General features: G+C 47.6%; 1 protein-coding gene across 1 annotated transcript; it reads left to right on the top strand.

Moving 5' to 3' along the window:
* Nucleotides 1-640: 640 nt before the first annotated feature.
* On the top strand, nt 641-13,566 carry LOC119092040 (dehydrogenase/reductase SDR family member 11). The gene is made up of 7 exons (XM_037214995.1): nt 641-748; nt 2,676-2,821; nt 5,694-5,862; nt 8,319-8,448; nt 10,104-10,233; nt 11,305-11,460; nt 13,319-13,566. The coding sequence occupies exons 2-7, from the start codon at nt 2,690-2,692 to the stop codon at nt 13,358-13,360; spliced, it is 759 nt and encodes a 252-aa protein (XP_037070890.1). The 5' UTR covers nt 641-748; nt 2,676-2,689; the 3' UTR covers nt 13,361-13,566.
* Nucleotides 13,567-18,385: the final 4,819 nt, after the last annotated feature.

Below are 18,385 nucleotides of genomic sequence, written 5' to 3'. Positions count from 1 at the left end.
GATGAATGGAATTATGCGAGTGCAAAAATAGGGCGCAAAGAAATGCATTGCGAATTTCTGTTCTGAAGCCGGTTTTCAAAACTAGGAGGCCGCGGGCCCGAAAATCCCTCGAGCAGTCCCACCCCTCACTTCGCCAACAGCAGCCCTGCTTGTGACAAGGCACCACGTGCGCCATCGCCGCTGGACCGCTTCCGATTCCACCGGGATCTATCACTGCCATGGGTCACCGGGTTTCACAAGGATTCCACTCAACGACTACATTTCCGCGAAATTCGGGACGTGGTTGCGCTGGCCACCCCGCGTCCATCGCTGCGATCAACTAGCCCTTGCTCCGAAGTCACCGGTCGACATGCATAGCCAGCAGACGACTACAGCTACGCCAATCCGCAGCTGTGAGCGGCCATCAGGGAGGCAGCGTATAACGACGGATGAGGTGCCGCAGCAGACGATAAGTGAGCTGTCGACGGGCCACGGCCGGCAGGTGTTGGCCCCGATCTTCGGCTGCTCACGTGCGCAGCTAAGTAGCTCGCTGCTCGTTACCGTCGAATCAGGCGCGCCAATCAGCCGTTAAACGCAGCCGCCGGTTAAGGTCGCGGTGCGTCGGCACGCGCGCACTTGTCTCGTCCCCCGCCGCCAGCCGGCAGACCCCGCTGCTCGCCAGGCGAGCTGCCGCGCTTTGACCTGCCGGGTCCTCCGCCCGCTCGCAGTCAGAGCCGCCCCGCCGCTGGTCAGCCCACGCCTGTCGGAGGTGAGCCGATGCTGTGCTGCGTCGCGGGGCACGAGCCGGAGAGCTGGTGCCGCGGTGTTCAGCGCGCCCATCCCGGGGACATGGGCAGCTTCGCAGGGGTCGGCACAACATATCATTGACTAGTTTCAGACATCGCGGAGCAAGGCTGTGACCTGAATTCTAGTGCCAGCGGCGTAGTGGGACTTTCATAAAATAATTCATGGCAGTGTTGGTTCGACGGAAAAAAACATTCTGCCAAACGCGAGTTTTCCGGTTCTCCATGCCTTTAGCAACCCCGTGGTTTGGGAAAATCATGGTGGAGGGGGGAAGGGGGCGGAGGTGAAGTGGGGGAGGGGATGGAGGAGGGGGGTGAAGGGGCGGTGAAGGGGGAGGGCGAACAAACCAAGAAGCAAAGGCCTTAAGTCTTACAGATCTCAATTCGTAGGAATAGCTCACAGCAAGGCAGTAGGTTGAGCTTGTCTCAACATCAACTAGCCAGATATGTTCTGGGCGCTCCAGCCGGGCCAGCCGTGGTCATGACAGGCTCTTATCTTTATATCAGCTGACCGCACCGCCATGCAGCTTTTGGCAACAACTGTCAAAATTCTTGAAAGTTGCGCTGGAACATTTTCGAAGCACCTACCGCCAACTGTTCTCTGTTTTCAGGTGGAAGCTCGAGGTTTCAGGCCGATTTTTACTGTCATGCTGCGATGTTCCCAAATTTCACGTCGCCCGTTTAGTTAACATGGAAACGTAAAGCTGAAACGTGACGGTTGCGAAAAGGCAACCGAAAAATGAAGCATAGGTCGAGATCAGATTCCTGTCTGGACAAACCGGGGGGTGTCGACACGAGACAGGCACATCACCAAACCTGAGTGAGCCCAACAATCTCTGGCCGATAGCAATGTCAGTAATTGGCCAGGAAGTGGCCGATGTCGGCTCTTGAGACCCATTCTCACATATCACGCCCAGTGCCCGAAACCAAGAGAGACTGGTAAATAAACGCTACACAGACTTTCACCCTGGATCGTGACAACCAATAGCTACCCTCAAAGGGTGCGTTCCGTGTGTTTTTTTGTTACGGTCACACTAGGACAACAAAAGGATGCGTTGTGTTGAATGAGATTGGCAAGGCTTGCCTAAGCCCATAGCCAGCGAATTTTTAAGCAACAGGATTCGTGAATTAGCGCGGACGCCCCATCAGTGAACTCACCTTGCTAAATGCGATACAAGATACACATTTCGGTGCGCTGATAGGATCCATTTGCATAGATTTCCGAGGACATCAGCGCCCATTCTCTAACGTGTTTGTGTCGTCTGCACGACGAAAACAACTATGTCCTCACGTCGCCCACCTTACGGCGCTGCAAGGCGTGACGGTGACAAACAGTCCATCGACGTTATTTTGCAGAAGGCATACTTATAACGAGCCTATAGCCGAGGCGCCATTGGCTGGGCTGAAGCCGTGCCCGTCGGCCCGGCGGGATTTTCGGGGCTGTAGCCAGTTCCATAGCCCGAGCATTGCACAACCGGTCATCTGTCACTTGTTTCGCACGTTGAGGTGACTAATGACGGCAAAATGTGGCTCCAATGTGGCAATGCTGCACTAGAGACCAACAGTTACATGAATAGATTCATGAATATGCCCAAGGAAAGGGATAGCAGTTCCGCCCCAGACATTTGACAGAGTTGAGCCTGTTCATTATCTTACAGTTGTCATATGCTGTGCGAAGTTGCCAGGCAAACCTCCCAGTCATTTATGGCCTTGCAGTTATTTGTCTTCACAGCTGACCACCTCACCTTCCATTTGCGTTCAGCAGCTCATGAGAATTTTTTAAGCGAACGCATGACCAGCTCTGGATGTGATCTGGCCAAGCGGCGCTGAATCATCGACGACATGGATTGGTTTCGACACGGCGTGATTCCGGCGCGCCTTCCTTTCCGGCAGGACGCTCGTGCACAATGGAGAGGTACAGGGGCCGTGTTGCCGTTATCACCGGCGTCAGCTCCGGCATCGGTGAAGCCCTGGTCCGGGCCCTGGTCCAGGCAGGGGTCAGAGTCGCCGGCTGTGCTCGCAGCTCGGAGAAACTGCAGGCAAGTCTGGCCGGGCCGAAGGCAACGTTCATGATCAATCGTACATCAGGTCGGCCGTCGGAGTGTCTTTTTACGGTGACGTTTGGTACTAAGTTCAGTTTATTTTCATCTATTGGCAACAGGCTCAAGTCCCACTGACAGTCCAAGTCAGAGGTCCAAACGCCAGATACAGTCCTGATGTTACAAGTGCGCGTCACTGGTCATCACCGGACAGGACATTCATCCACCAGCTTGGGGCGTGAACGCTAAACGAATGGGTGTTAATCTCGGTGTTGTATGTCAGTCTTCGGTGTCCCATTAATTCATTGTTTGAAAAAGATACCTAAGGAAATTCGGTAGGCAAATGCTTGTCATATACAGTGTTTGTTATGCACCTTGCAAGTTTGGAGCGGGATTCTCATAAGAAATCAACACAGAAATACGCATTAGGCATTTCGGTAACATCTCGTTGATATTTGTTGGAATGCCAGCAGAACGCCTTCGTCGATCATGTCAGCCCTTTGGAATGGCAAGACCATAACACCTAGAGCTCTTCCTGGTCTCCTTGTTACGCCAACTGCAACAAGGAAAGCTAAAATCTAGTAGGCGGCGTCTGCTTTTCAACGGCGTGACGCGGCGGAACGTGTGGAGCACGTTTGTACAGGCTCAAGACATAGGCACGGCGAACGAGTGCGCGGGATATCCCATTCATGTAAGGAATCGATGCCATACTGTTTCCACCCTGTTTCAGTTTGCTTTCGCTGTACGCTGTCAGTTGACACAGCAATATCCTAACATGGAAAAGATGACCGTACTAAAAAGGCTCTAGGTACGTCTAAAACCACATGTCTCCAGCCCATCTGCCTGGAGCGCAACGAGACCATTCATCACGGCCTCGGTCTTGGTTGGTATTTAAGTACTTGAGTCGATGTGTCTGGCAAAGCTTGGTCTGGGATATAAGACCATCAGCCAAGTCGCCCACGGCTTCCAGTCGCCCCAGACTAATGGCATGGACCCTACAATGAATAGACGGCTGCACGCCTCATAGTCATGGTAAACGACTTGCACTTAGCAGGGTTAGAGGGATTCTAGAGGCCTCCTTTCTGAAATGAAATGTAGTCTTCTGCATTTATTTCGGCTGAAAATAAGCTAGAGTACTATTAGAGATACGCCACTGCTCATAAACTTCGCTACCTTGGACTATGATTAGCGTCGGAATCATTAGCGTCGAAACTAAGGTAGTTTTCAATACATGTCGAAGGCAGTGATTTCTTAATCAAGGTCATTGCGTACTAAAACAGTCCGAATCACTTAACTCCACCATTCGAGACTTTTATATGGACGTCTTAAATTTGGACAGCATTGCTCAGCTGATTCTGCAGGAACACGTAGCAACACCGCCGTGGCTTTTGGAACATGAATTTACGCACGAAAGGATTTCGTGAGCATGAAGCCATTTCCAGAAAACAAGTTGTTACTGTTGGCGTCCTATTGCTTTGATCTACTTGGTTTCGGGGCTAACTCATCTGTCATGTAACAACAAAACATACATCTTTACGTCAAGTTAACAAAGTTTTGAACTAATGTGTCAGGTTTTCAGATAGCTTTTGAAGGCCCAAGTGTATGTAAAGCTTGCAATACCCGAGTAGAACTTAATGCCATTCGAAACCACCAAACTTGGTTTTGGTGGATAATTGGTCTTGGATCCTTTGGTTTTGGTGGATAATTCATTTTAATGGACGGATAGCAGCAAGTTGCGCCCCCCACCCCCCGGTGCATGCTCCTGAAAGTGCATACACCGGAGGACAGTCAGCGTATACCACGTGAGTTCAAATGCGATGAGCTATGCATGGATCGCCAGGCGGCGCTCATTAGACATGTACCACTTATTTTGCATGAGCCGCGAGACAAAGCCCAAGCTACTTGTCCGATAGAGCTGGTTTCTATTCTGCCAGGTAAAAAGCTGTATGTTGTCGGTTTCCGCTCTCTCGATGCATAAAGGAAAAGTTGGTGATGAAATAGGCAGCCTCATATGGCTCTCTCAAGAGTCTCTCAAGAATCGGGTCGAAAAGGGCGAGAAAAACCTGGCGCAATAATTATTAGAGGGTTGCTCTTATCTTTTTGGAAGGAGAAATACGATTAACCACCTTTCAACTCGCCAGAAAAGATGCTTGACTAACACCAATTGGTAGCTAATGGATGGATGGGCTGGCAAAAAAATCAACTAAACATTTTTTGAAAGGATGATTTTGGCAACCTTTGCTAAATTAGCTTGTTGTGCAATATCTGATCGTACCACCCAAGTATACTAGTTCCAGCTCAACGGAAAAAAATTGCGTGCGGTTTGGCCGTGCAAAGTCGCCACACGGCCGCCTCTACCCGCACCAGCCCTGCCTTCTTTTCGCCGATGACTGGTTGGCCGTCGCTGACGAGTCGGCGCAAGTGCGCGCGGTCAGCACGCACGGTCAGTCGGTTTCTTGGACTGAATCTACATGTCCGCCACGTGAATCCACATGTGCGCAGTGGTTGAGCGTATTCCAGTTCTCAAGCGCTGAAGGGTACTCCGTCACTCGACATGACTCGTCATGTCGTCAGTGATGTAATCAAAATCAAAGGCAAAAGCCTCCACCAGGGGCATGGTGTCCAACAGCACGTCACTGGCGCGCTCAGCCGGGTCTCGTCTAACGGCTGCGTCATTCTTCCGCCGGACGCGCGCCCGACAGGTGTCTCGCACAGCGCGTGCACATACGGCAGGGACGATGGATGCAAAGCCCGCGTCGATTAGCGTTACACGGGGTTAGCGTCTGTCGCTGGTGACATGATCTTGCGGAGGCAGAACGGTCTTTGCGGTCCGCGAGCCTTACCACACCAGTAACCATCGTCCTGGCGACAGACGCTGAAGCAGTCCTTGGGGACTGACCAGGCCCGGTTCCTCGCGGTGACCTGCGACCTGGCCCAAGAGGACCAGGTGCGAGCCTTCTTCAGCCAGGTCGTGGCCGAGTGGGGCTCGGTCGACATCCTCATCAACAACGCCGGTCTGGCCTTCAACTCATCACTTCTTGGTACGCGAAGCCCGCGCTGCTTGATGCCGGCTTGGGACCTGCGCCGTGGGTATATCGTGGGACGTGCGTCGCTGGGTGCTTGCGTGGGACCTTGCCCGTCGGATGCTTGCGTGGGACCCTGCCTGCTGGGTGCTGACGTGAGGTCTGCGCTCCTGGATGGTCATGTGTGCCTGGCCTCCTATGGGTGCAGGGCATGCACTGCTGCGATCGGTTACTTCCGTGTGCCCTGCGCGGGCCTATCCAGCCGCAGACGCTGTCGGCGGAACAACGTCTGGTCTACGACCGTATAACGCACCACACTGTCGTGTTAGAGAGGCCCTCGCTTCGGAATGCACTTTGGAATATGACGCTCTAACCATTCACCTATCGGGTAGGACTGTGCGTTCTTTTCTGGTGTATGGCGTTCGTCATTGGGCACTATTACACGGAGCGCTAAAAGAATCCCCAGCTGAGCATAATAGTACAGCTCAGAGTGCTGCTGATTCTAGCCGCAGAGTGCTGCTGATTCTAGCTGCTGATTCTAGCTGCTGATTCTAGCTGCTGATTCTAGCCGCAGAGCGCTGCTGATTCTAGCTGCTGATTCTAGCCGCAGAGCGCTGCTGATTCTAGCTGCTGATTCTAGCCGCAGAGCGCTGCTGATTCTAGCTGCTGATTCTAGCCGCAGAGCGCTGCTGATTCTAGCCGCAGAGCGCTGCTGATTCTAGCTGCTGATTCTAGCCGCAGAGCGCTGCTGATTCTAGCTGCTGATTCTAGCCGCCGTATCTGCTCTTGGCATGCACTGAAGTTACCGCAATGTGGCCACGTTGTGTAAGGAGATCAAACGAGGTTGTGACATGTTCGTTTATTTGTGATGCATGCAACACATGGCTATAGGACCATAACGCAACAGGTCTACACAGCTGTGTATGCTTTCTATGGCGTGTTTGAAAGGGATTGAGCCCACCAGAAAACGCTGAGCTTATATTATTCCTAGCAAGAAGACAAATCTATTATTGATAATGAGTTGTTTTCAACCAAGCACGCGCAGATCAACGAAAATATTAGTGCTTTCAGCCATGTTTAAAGCCTCAGTTCAATACGCTACACCGCTGCGACACATAACGTCGCGGTAACGTCGGTAGATGGCAGTGATACTGGCCTTTCATGGGGTCCATGTAAACACGCGCCCGGGTGGCCGGTTGAGTGCCCTCAGTTCGGGCAGGGGTCAGTTTGATCCCCTGAGACCTGAAAAACTAAGAAAGTTGCAGAAACGAAATTCCCACGGTGTGTTGGCCTGTACAAAAACTCACTTGCGTAGGAATTTAAGGCTCCTTGGTCATGATCTTTGAGTCGAGTAAGCTCAAACAAGGTCAAATCCCAGATGTGTCCAAAGTATCCCCAGAACCTAGATACCTGATCTAAGCAAAACATGGCTGGCGCTTAGTTAAGATCATGGACTTTATTTGACCTTCGATGGACATGGCAACCGAGTGATACGAGACCGCTTTAAGTTTTGCATTTAAAGAAGTGTCACTTTCTAGGCAGGATGTCCCTAAAAACAATATGTTGACCTGGGTCATTTTACATCAGGGACCTATTTTGACCGTGTGTAATTCCATGAAATATGTACAATGCGGTTCTTGTTACCAATAAATTTTTAATAAGCACCAAAAACTACTATAAACAGCAGGCTCTTGGAGAAATAAAAGAGGTCGGTTTTGACCTTGGTCTGATCTGCATGCCTAAACAAGGCCAATGGAATTAGTTCCCTGAATTGTTTTGCTGCCTAAGGAACTATCTCAGAGATGTATGGTTTCATCTAACACTTGTTGCATCAGATTGAACGTTTCCTATAAATTGTCTTCGCTGAATCTATGGCCTGATTTTGACCCCTTACGCAGGTTACCGACTTTACAAGGTGCATGCAGCTTTTTGATAGTAAACCATCCGATATTCAATTGTCCACAACTATGCAAAATGTGAAACGACGTCATCGCACCGTCCGGAAACCATTCCGGAGAAACCTTGAGGGGTGGGTCAAATTGACCACCACCCGAGCGCGTGGAGTGCAAAGTTTCGCGCAGAAATATGGCAGCATCCCGAGCGGTCTGGTCTTAAAATGAAATGTAGCATCTGAGCCAGGATATTGTGCCCTTTTCTAAGTATGAAACTTAAACAGATGTTTCCTGACCCCAACCTCATTCCTTTTCAATTATCACGCGTACAATTTGGCCCAAGATCGTTCGGCTTCATGCATGCAGAGTGCCGGTGTCTTCAGCAAATAACTGGATTCACAATGTATTTACTTCTGATTTTTTATTGTTGTATTTCATAATCATCCCTGGTGCACGTTCACATTAATTTCGAGGCACAGCAGTGTAATAGTGCATGCCCAGGCAAGCAGCGAACGTGGCCACTTTTGGCGCGCTCGTCGAGGTTCCGGCTGCTAGTGATGATCACTCGGGTTTGCTTCACAGACGGCACTGTTGAGGAATGGAGGACGATGGCAAACATCAATATCGTGGCCCTCTGCTTCTGCACCCAGCTGGCTGTGCAAACTATGCAGGAGACAGGCGTCACGGACGGCTACATCATCCACATCAACAGGTGACACCGCTGCTACGTCGGTCCGAGACCCATCCAGGCTTTCCCCTATTAAGATTATTTTGAACCACTAAACTACTGATGCCTCTGTGCCTCTGAACACCTCCCGTCAATCATGGCGAACTTTCCTCGATCCTGTCTGCAGATATCGCCTCCTCCTGATGTCCCGAACAGTAAGTGAAACAAGATAAAAACAGAATTTACACACATCCCATGTCAGGCATCCTCATCACTGAGATCACCTGTGAACTCGTGTTTGGCAAAGTACGATGCACATTTTTGGTTCTTTTGATTTCCTTGGTGCAACGACCGATCAAAGTACACCATTAACGTGATGCATCCGGCAGACACAGAAAAACATCGAACTTATCCTGTGGCAAAATCTGTTGGACTAGATCATGCTAGATCATGTGAAAACAATGCTTGTGTGCTCACACTACAATTGGCTCATAATTAAGCCTCATTCATTTCGGTTTTTATTCGCCGTGACACTGTCGTGGTAGTGGGTTCAGGCAGACTGCCCAAGGTCAGCAGGGGTCAAGTTGGGTCCCGTTGGCCTAAGTCTAGATCATCATAGATAACAACGTGCTCCGTTGACTTTCTGACGTCGCATTGCAATAAATAAACAGTATGTGTTCTCGCAATCTGAAGACTGCATGTGTCGCATCATGAAGTATCAGAAAAGCAGCCACTTACAGCGTAGGTTACATGGTCATACTAAGTCGACTTTGCGTTATAGTGTGAACTTGACTTGAGTTTTCGAATTACGGGTATTGTTTTGCATACTACGCATTCGGACATCTTCCTGATCTACTGATGGATCCAACAGAAAGTGCAGGGATGGCTCAGTATTTTGGAAGTTGCAGGCTTTTATCTCGGTGCCATAATTGCGCTGTGTACTCCTTACGCCATCCTGTTTCAGAGATATATGAACATGGGCCTATAAATACGCTGTGTACTACTTGCGCCATCCTGTTTCAGAGATATATGAACATGGGCATATAAATACGCTGTGTACTACCTACGCCAACCTGTTTCAGAGATATATGAACATGGGCCTATAAATACGCTGTGTACTACTTACGCCATCCTGTTGTATAGACATATCATTAACTATTCATCTGCCAGACCGCTATTTTACTTTGATCGGTGTATAACGGATGTTATGCCGCCTTAAACGTTTCAAAGACATTGCCGATAATTGATGCCCTGGTTAATTGTCAACGACCAACATCTGTAATATCACATGTTGGTCTGGTGAACTGTTTCCGCTCTCCCATGCAGCAGGCTTCAGTGATCTAAGATTTGCTTTGTGTCATGGCCAGCCGTCACACCAGCACTTGAATAAGTTCTGGGTGCCCAAGTTGGCCTCTAGATACAAGCAACCAGCGATCGCAAATATCAAAACCTTTAACGCCATCCGATTTTCGGCGGCAGCGGCGACCTTGAGGATAGCAACAGTGATATATCCCACGTCGTGAATCCGGGTCTGGCGATTTACACTTGAATCGGCGGTGACCATTCCGTTGGTTCCTGGGAGGAGAAACGACGATAAAGTAAAAAGTCAAGGAGGAGAAAAATACCCCCACCGCCCGGTAACGGCTAAATCCATCAGGCATTTCCGAATTAGCTGACACTCGTGTGATGCTTGTTTGCAGCGAATCGGGTCACATGCATCCGGTGCCCTCCAAGTTCCACTTCTACTCGGCCACGAAGCACGCTGTGCGGGCGCTAACCGAGAGCATGCGGCTGGAGCTGAGCAAGACACTGCCCAGCGCTCGGATCAGCGTGCGTAGCCTCCTGTGGGGCATCTACCCATCTGTCCTCATCATCATCGTCATGTATGCATCCATCCACCCGTCATCGTTTATATTATCATCATCATATGTGTTCAGCTCTCTTCAAGCATGTAATCTCTGGCGTAAAATCCCGGATGGAGTATAAGTTTTTTGTTTTACAAGAGAAGAAAACCAGCTTGAAATGTACAAAAAAGGCCTAAAGCTTCTGGGTTTTCCGAACTCCGGTACACAATGCTGATAATGATCGAAGCTCAACAAGTTAAGGAGCACTGGTTCAGCGTCATTATCAAGAAATAATTGGCAATGCTGACCACTCAAGTACCAGGCCAACAAACTATTCGGCTTACAGCAAAGCTTGACTAATATGCTTCAAGGACTAACCGCTCCAAAAAGTGGTGGTTTACCCAAGAAGCTAAGCAATTAGTGCCCAGTAATCAAAGCGTGGGGAAGCCTTGGTTATGTCCACGGTGAAGTCACGTTTGACCCGTCGCATTACGTTTTCGTAAATGTTTCTATTTTCGTAACTGTTTCCGGGACACCGTAATCTTCGGAGTCACATGCATCTCTTTCAGTCGGGATTAAGCGTGAAAACCGCCTATGGCATGAAGTTTTAGCGTTTGAAAATATTCGAAAAGGTTGGAATCCTGCAAATTTTGGATCTTAAAAAGTCGAACACAATGCGAATCTAAATTTGAATACTAGGAGCGACTGTCGAATCTTGAAAGCCATCATTTGCATATGCAATACCGATAATTATAAGTGAAATTATTTCATCGTATCTGATGGCTGCTTCATTACGTTGAAATATGGAACATTTCCTTTAAGGACCGGGTATGCACCTTTATAAGAACATAAACAGAGCGGTATTCATTGCATATCGGTTTTTTAGTATTCTTGACGAAATTCATCGTCGGCTCACTGGTGACCTTTCCATGGCACTTGGGAAATGCTGGCGTTCATGAAGGCCCTGCGTTTGTACCGAACCGGTGCGACGCATCAGCGGTCTGCCCTTCCCAGCCTCCTTCGGTCCCGCTGATGGTCGGTGGCCGGTTGTCGGCAGTCGGTGAGCCCCGGACTTGTGGAGACGCAGTTCCTGGCCAAGATGTCAGGTCGGCCGGAGCAGCAGCTGAACGTGTTCACCCGCATGAAGGCGCTACAGGTGGAAGACGTGGTCGAGACCGTGGTGCACCTGCTCGAGACTCCGCTTCATGTCCAGGTTGGCTCTCTTGGCCCACGGGGCTGTCTGTCCCGGGTCATCCGCTGACGGTAGCGTTCGTGCGGACTGCGTCACTGCCAGCCCCACAGCTGAAGGCTGTTCTTGTCGCAGCGGCCCGTGTCTTTCGGTGTGGTGCCATGACATTAGCGCCACGGCAAACCCTCCTATCGACAGGAGTGCTACGACATCAGCTATGGCGATATTACTCCTACCGCAAAAACTTCAACAGACAAGTTATACGCGACATGACTTCTACCAAAAAGCCTTACACGTGACATGAGTGGTAGATGACAAAACTTATGCTTCAAAAACTTATTCACGTCATCACATCTACTGCAAAATATTATAGTCTTTACTTGTACGTGATATCACATCAATGCAAAAATCACTCACAGCATGAGTGCTACACGACGAAATTTCTATTGCAAGAACTTACGCTGGCCAGTACTCATACAGCAAAGATTTATGCAACCTTCACTTAAACGCGACAATACTTTCATGGCAAAAACGGATACACGACATGAGTACTATACGATTAAACTTATACTGAAAAAGCATACACTAGTCATTACTTCTACGGTAGACTTGACCACAAATATTTGCTATAATACTAATGTGCCTTTAGGTCTTGGCGGTAGAAGAAATGCAGCGTACAAGTAATAGCTGTATAAGTTTTTGCAGTAGAGGTAATGGCGGATGTAAGTTTTTGAGGCATAATTTTTGTTGTGTAGGACTTATGTCGTTTGTAAGTCTTTGTAGTAGAAATAAACTGATGTATACGTGATGAGTGCATAGGGCTTTGGAGCAGAAGTACTGACGAGCATAAATTTTGCAGAGCAGTTTTGTCATGCAGCACTATCGTTGTGCATACGTTTGACAGTAGAAGTAACGTCGTAGCGTTCCTGCCGGTAGGAGTTTTGTTGCAGCATGAACGTAGAACCTTTGGTGTGAGAAGCAACACTGCGCAGATTTAAGCACACATGTTGGGTTAGGAAACTGACGCAAACGGCGTGATAAGAAATCAACATTTCTGGTGGAGGGTGGCAGAAACACGTATGTCCTAATCATTAGCTCAACTCACACACATTTGTTTGCGGCTTATCATGCTATTCGTTTGGGTCGCCAGCAATGCTGCGAGCCCCTCCCTCATTTGCGACAATATTGGATGGTCACGTGCCTTGTTCGAGTCATTGTTATTAACCCAGTACCGCCTCGGGTATTCCACCTCCTATCATCTTCAGCGGTTGATGAAATGTATCCTCATTATTCCAGGATCTTATAGTCGGGCTGAAGAAATTAAAAGAACAATTTAAAAAAAAATATTCCTTTCTTGTATTTTCTTCAGAAGGAAATGGCTTCGATAGCGGCGGTCATTCCCGAACAGATAGCATAAATCTGAAATATGTTATCTGACTGTTGACCTCACAGGTCACTTATAATGTCTTACCAACCCTTGTAAGTCGTCTTACGCATTCGAGGTTCTCTAATGCTGAAAATGATGTCCGCTTAATGTGTGAAGCGGCACTTTGACGTGAAGTGGTGGTACAAATAATTTGGCTTCGGCATTTGGAGGTTGATCTAATATGATGTTGAATGCTAACCTGATGCGGTCCCTTGTCATACTGCAACGACTTGTACTTTGCCGTACCGGACTGGAACAAAATGAAACTAGTTGATGCATCCTCCATATCAGATATGCTAAGTTTTGGAAGTGGCGGCAGTCATGACAAACAATGGACACGAAATGAACGAAAGTATTTCCGTTTAGGGCAAATAATGCAGCAGCGCTAGTGAACTCTAGTTTGTGGTGGACAGCCACATCGGTAACATGTCGCAAATCTTTCACATTTTGTTCCAGATACACGACGTCCTGCTGAGGCCTACTGCACAAACGTCGTGACCACAACGCAGCTGACGGAAAGCGCCTGGAGCGTTTGGACGCATGAAGCCTGCCGTTGCCTCGAAACCCGAAGTTCAGAATGTAGCGTTTGAGAAAGTTTCATCTTGCCTCTCATGTGGGGTGTCATGCGCCCGTTTAGTACTCAAGACTGCTTGCGGTGTCCAGCAGGGTAGTAAATAAACGCATATTTTGCACGTGTGGCCGGAGGAGATATTCCCTTCATGAAACTCTGGTATACACAGCGAATGATGAGGAAAGTAAAGATTGCTCGTTGACATTTTGCAAAAATGCACATAGGCCACACCTTTCGTACGTTTACGTTAACTATTTATTTGCGTCGCGATACGTTATTGCTGCTGGAGGGATGGAATTACGCCTGAGATGGTTTTAACTACATGGATAGAAAATTACGGAAGTTCGGAAGCTCAAGCTCAAGATTCATATCTCGCCTTCCTTCTTGACAGAATTTCAATGGTAACACTGCGACCTCACTGATAGTGATGTCCCATGTGACCAATTCCAAAATTTTGTTCCAACCTACATCGATGTGCATGTAAGCATTGTGTCCAAAAATTGATCGATTTGGTTAGGAGTCCAAAAATCAGTGCCGGGGAATGTGGGCCTGCATTTGGATACATTGAAAGCCGGTGCCCATGACGGTAATCGCCGAGCTTTCTTGTCGCCATGACAACGTTCAGTGTACTTAAACTGTCACCGGCACTGAGCCCGAACGCCAGTCTTAGTACGAAACCCGCTGAGCTGACGCGTAAATGGGATCCAGATTCCTAGGATTCATGTCTTGGATCGGAGTCGGTTCATGGCTCCTGGGGCTCCCAGGCTCAGCGTGCAAGGTTCATGACTGGCCCATCGTGTGCGTGGTTGACACATGCTCAGGAAAGCGGAATTTCAACCCGATTGCAGACTCAACGGAAGACTAAACTTAGTCCGTTAAACATCCTTAATGATAATTAAAGTCCCATTGTCACATGTCCCTGCCCTTACACATGGTGTACGTTTGTCATTAATCGAAAAATAGCAAGATACAAGCGTGAGGATTACAAATTATTTTATATGTCACCGTGTTCAAACGCCTCGCGATGATTCCACTCAGTTGTCACCAGCAGGCATTGGCCTTAAATGTTACAGAACAAAACAATTAAGAAACGTTTGTTTCTAGATAGCCGGGAATAAATACCGGGTTACATGCGGCGGGCAATGAGCAAATTGCATCCTCCGTAAAGGAAACATGAGCTCCAAGAGGCTATCACATTTGTGTTAGCCAATAAGACCCACTTTGCAGAGGGTATTCCCATATGAAACAATGTATTAACCGTGTCCGTCTTTATTTAAAGGGCGCAGTGCAAGTCATTGTAGCAGAAGTGCTTCATAAATATTTATTCACAGGCAATACGATCATAACGCTGCTATAGAAGCGGCTTGGGCACGCAAAATACTAGATACAATTAGAAAAAGTGTGAATCATAGGCTAACTGGTGACCAGCACTGGGACTTTCAAGCATTTCCAGGCACCACACTCCTCAGACTTCAGGCACTCATTCCAGGCATTACCTTGTCACCAGGCTATCTACTCGTTCTGGTTGGTGGATCTAGCCTGCCACTGCCCCACTCGACAACGGTGAGACTTGAAACAGTTCCCGCCAGGCTGGGGCTAGCGTATTCGATTCTGCAACGGGAAGCAACTTCCCGTGCGCGTTGAGGCGTTGCGCGCAGTTTAAAGGGAGTTTTTAATATTTGTATGGGATTTTTAGCTGAAATAGCCACTTTGGAGATCCTTCGGTGCATTTCATAGCCCTGTCCTTAAGACCTAAAATTATTTAACTTCTGAGCCACACGCTCGTGGAGATGTGTAGGCTATTCAGTGCAGCCTATTTAAAAACATATTCGGACCCGCATGATGCCATAGCAATGTCTTACAAGTCCTTCCACCCCATAGGCCATGCGGCGTTCAAGGCCAAGAAAAATATTATCGTTGAACCGTTCTCATGTGGTGTCCGTGAGCGGGATTTCCAGATAAAGTGGACATTAAAGGCAAATATTTACATCTGCAGACATTGAGACAAGCATCAGATATGCTGAAGAAAAAGACCACTTATAACTATAAATATGTTTTTTTAATTTGAAAAGACTTCTCTAGGCAGCACAATTCTCTGTTTAGTAAAGATGCTTCTCAATGCGTTCTGGTTTGATTACGTTATGGTACCCTGCACAACATTGATTGAGAGCCGATTGACGGCCATGAGGCAATCACGCTAACAAACGCCAGATATGAACGCCTCGACAATTATATTATTTTGCCTTGATCGTCGCATGGTTTTTGGAATGGCAGGTTTTAAATGACGTTATTATGACGTCATTAATGCCAAGGTGACTTTGAAATTGTCTCCCGATATACCTTTCCCCACTTCCACGGGCATGTAGCTCAGAAACTAGAGGAGCTTATGTCTTAAGAAGGGCGGGATAGTGAACAGCACCCAAATGTCTTGAATATGGCTATTTCAGTTTAAAGCCCTATATAAATGTGGAACACTTCCTTTAATTGCATGCTATGCAATATTAGGAATTCGACATAGTTGCTAGCTATTACGGTAATATGCCTTGTAACCGAACAAGTTGGAGGAAGCATGCTCCTTTTTTTGTACTTTTCACTTATTGTTAGACCAGACGCGTCTGAGTTGATCGGCAGCACCAATTTTCTCCAAATCTATCTGAAAAGCTCAGCATTACGGTTTGGAATGGCCGACCTGCGGGAGAAAGAAATTTAGGACCTTGGCTCTTTTCGAACTCAACGTTAGGTTTGGGAAACGGAGTATCACATGGTCTAAAGTGACGCACTGTTGCAAACTTCCAACTACGCGCTTCTCGGTAACTGGTTCTTGCCGCCTGCCGTGCCAGTCACAAACGTTCGTTTGTACAGACGGCATTCATACCAGTACAGGTGTCATTTTTAGGCCCACGATGCGCGGCTAAAATAGTTCAAAAATGGTACCTCTTACCCGTTGCAGCTGACACTGGCCCTCATCATATTTCGCGGTCGTCAAGACGGCGACGATCGCAACTACTTTTGTCGTGGATCCTAGATGCAATCTGAGACTACCACGAGGAAAAAAGTGTAGTGCCGTTCCAAAGCGCTGACTGCAATTTGGACTAGCAAATAATTGAAATTTGGATTCCTGTGTTTTGCTGGTGCTGCAGTGGCACCATGCAACGCTTTTATCAAACTTAATGGTCCTGAGGTTTTACCGACTATGTTTTTGAAATATGCCCTTAAGGTAGGACGATTCCCCTAACACCCCCTAGGACGTGCGCTTAAGCCCTTTTCATTTGCTCACCCCTCAAGACCGTTCGCAAAATTTTCCAGACAACAATGCCAACATAAGGAAGACTTGATATTTGTTTAGTTCTAGCGCAGCGTTGGCGTAATTTATTGACAACACGAATAAAACGACGCACTGATTTGCGCTACAAGTTCCATGGACTTGCCATTGACTTCTTTGCAATCTTCGTAACATAACTAAAGCCGATGAACGCAACAAAAGTGTTCTCTGCCGGGTGATGGTTAGAAATGGCTGAAAATTGCTCGTACGGAGTCATGCCTCCCTCCATTTGAAACACTTCCAAAATTTGCATCACGTTGAGAGTGACCTTTCAACATGGTTGTTAAACAATGAAGTGGAAGTGGCATTAGTGGTGCGTAGGTAGCAGGCACTGTGAGCAGTGGAGGAGATAAATGTGTGAGTGAATGTATACGTATATTTGTTATCGGTCTGGGCTGGCTTGACCAGACTTTTAAGCCAACCCCGTATGCAAATAAATCAATGGCTCCACCTTTATTAGTTTTTTGTAGCTCTTATTTTTGCATAACAAAAGCTGTGCATGCTAGATGTCTGTGTGATAAAACTGTGAGAGGTGAGACGCAAGAATGTGGCAATGTTGCTGCGTATTTAATTCCTGAGCAAAGTCGAGCACGGTGTCGAGACCAGTTCGTCTAACGCAAGAGAGTTTGGACCACACTACATGACCAGGAGATTTCCAGTTATGGTCTTCGTCAGAGTTTATGTCAGAATTAGCCTTGATTTTTTTTTAAAATAAGCGTACCTTAGCCACAGCTTTGTTTACCGCACTGGAGTCTTCTCCAACTGTCTTCTAGATGGTGTTGTGGCATGAAGTATGGAACCTGCACGCAAATGGTCGCCAATTTCTTTGTCTTGCATTTAGCCAAAAAGCTAGAATTAAGCTGCTTTCACTGATGCCGACATCCTTCACAGGGCTGGCATGATGCAATTTGAGGTGCCTGCACCAAGGGCATATTTCAAATGGAGAGGAGCATGATTACGTACGAGCAGCTTCAAGACATTTATAAACATCAGCACCGTAGTACACTGCTGCTGCGTTCATCGGCTCTATTTATGTTACGAAGACGATAGAAAAAGCAACGACGAGTGCATACGTATGGTAGCACAAATTAATGCGTCGTTTTATCTATGTTGTCAATAAATTACCCGTTACCGCGCTAGAGCTGAACAAATATTTAGTGTTCCTTGTGTTGTTATTCTTTGTAATGTTGTCTTTGGAAACTATTACAAACGCCCTTAAGGGGTGCACGAGTGAAAAGGGTTTGAGCGTACCCCTTCCTGGCCAGGGAAGCCATGGTTGCATTTTCACGACAATCGTTTTGACAGTTTTCTTTAAATCTTTTGAAACAATGTGAAAATATTATGGTTTGCGCCCGTAACTCATTAGACATACCATGTATGACAAAGCATCAAAATTATTAGATGTCCGACAGTCAAGGCTTTGAATGGGTTGAGAAACATGCTGACTAAATAGAGAAATTGTGTTGTCTACAGTGGTCTTTTACACTCAACAATATACCAATAGTTTAAGTGGGCTTCTTTTATTGTATCTGATGCTTGCCTCAATATCTTGAAATGTGGAGCATTCCCATTAAAGGTAAAGCTCCACATTTGAAGATATTGAGGCAAGCATGAGCTATGATGGGAAAAG

This window comes from Pollicipes pollicipes, unplaced genomic scaffold, assembly GCF_011947565.3.
Source record: "Pollicipes pollicipes isolate AB1234 unplaced genomic scaffold, Ppol_2.1 Scaffold_3447;HRSCAF=4054_pilon_pilon_pilon, whole genome shotgun sequence".
Classification (NCBI taxonomy): domain Eukaryota; kingdom Metazoa; phylum Arthropoda; class Thecostraca; order Pollicipedomorpha; family Pollicipedidae; genus Pollicipes; species Pollicipes pollicipes.
The sequence above is the reverse complement of the archived record's forward strand: the minus strand, read 5'-3'. Positions and strand labels throughout refer to the sequence as shown.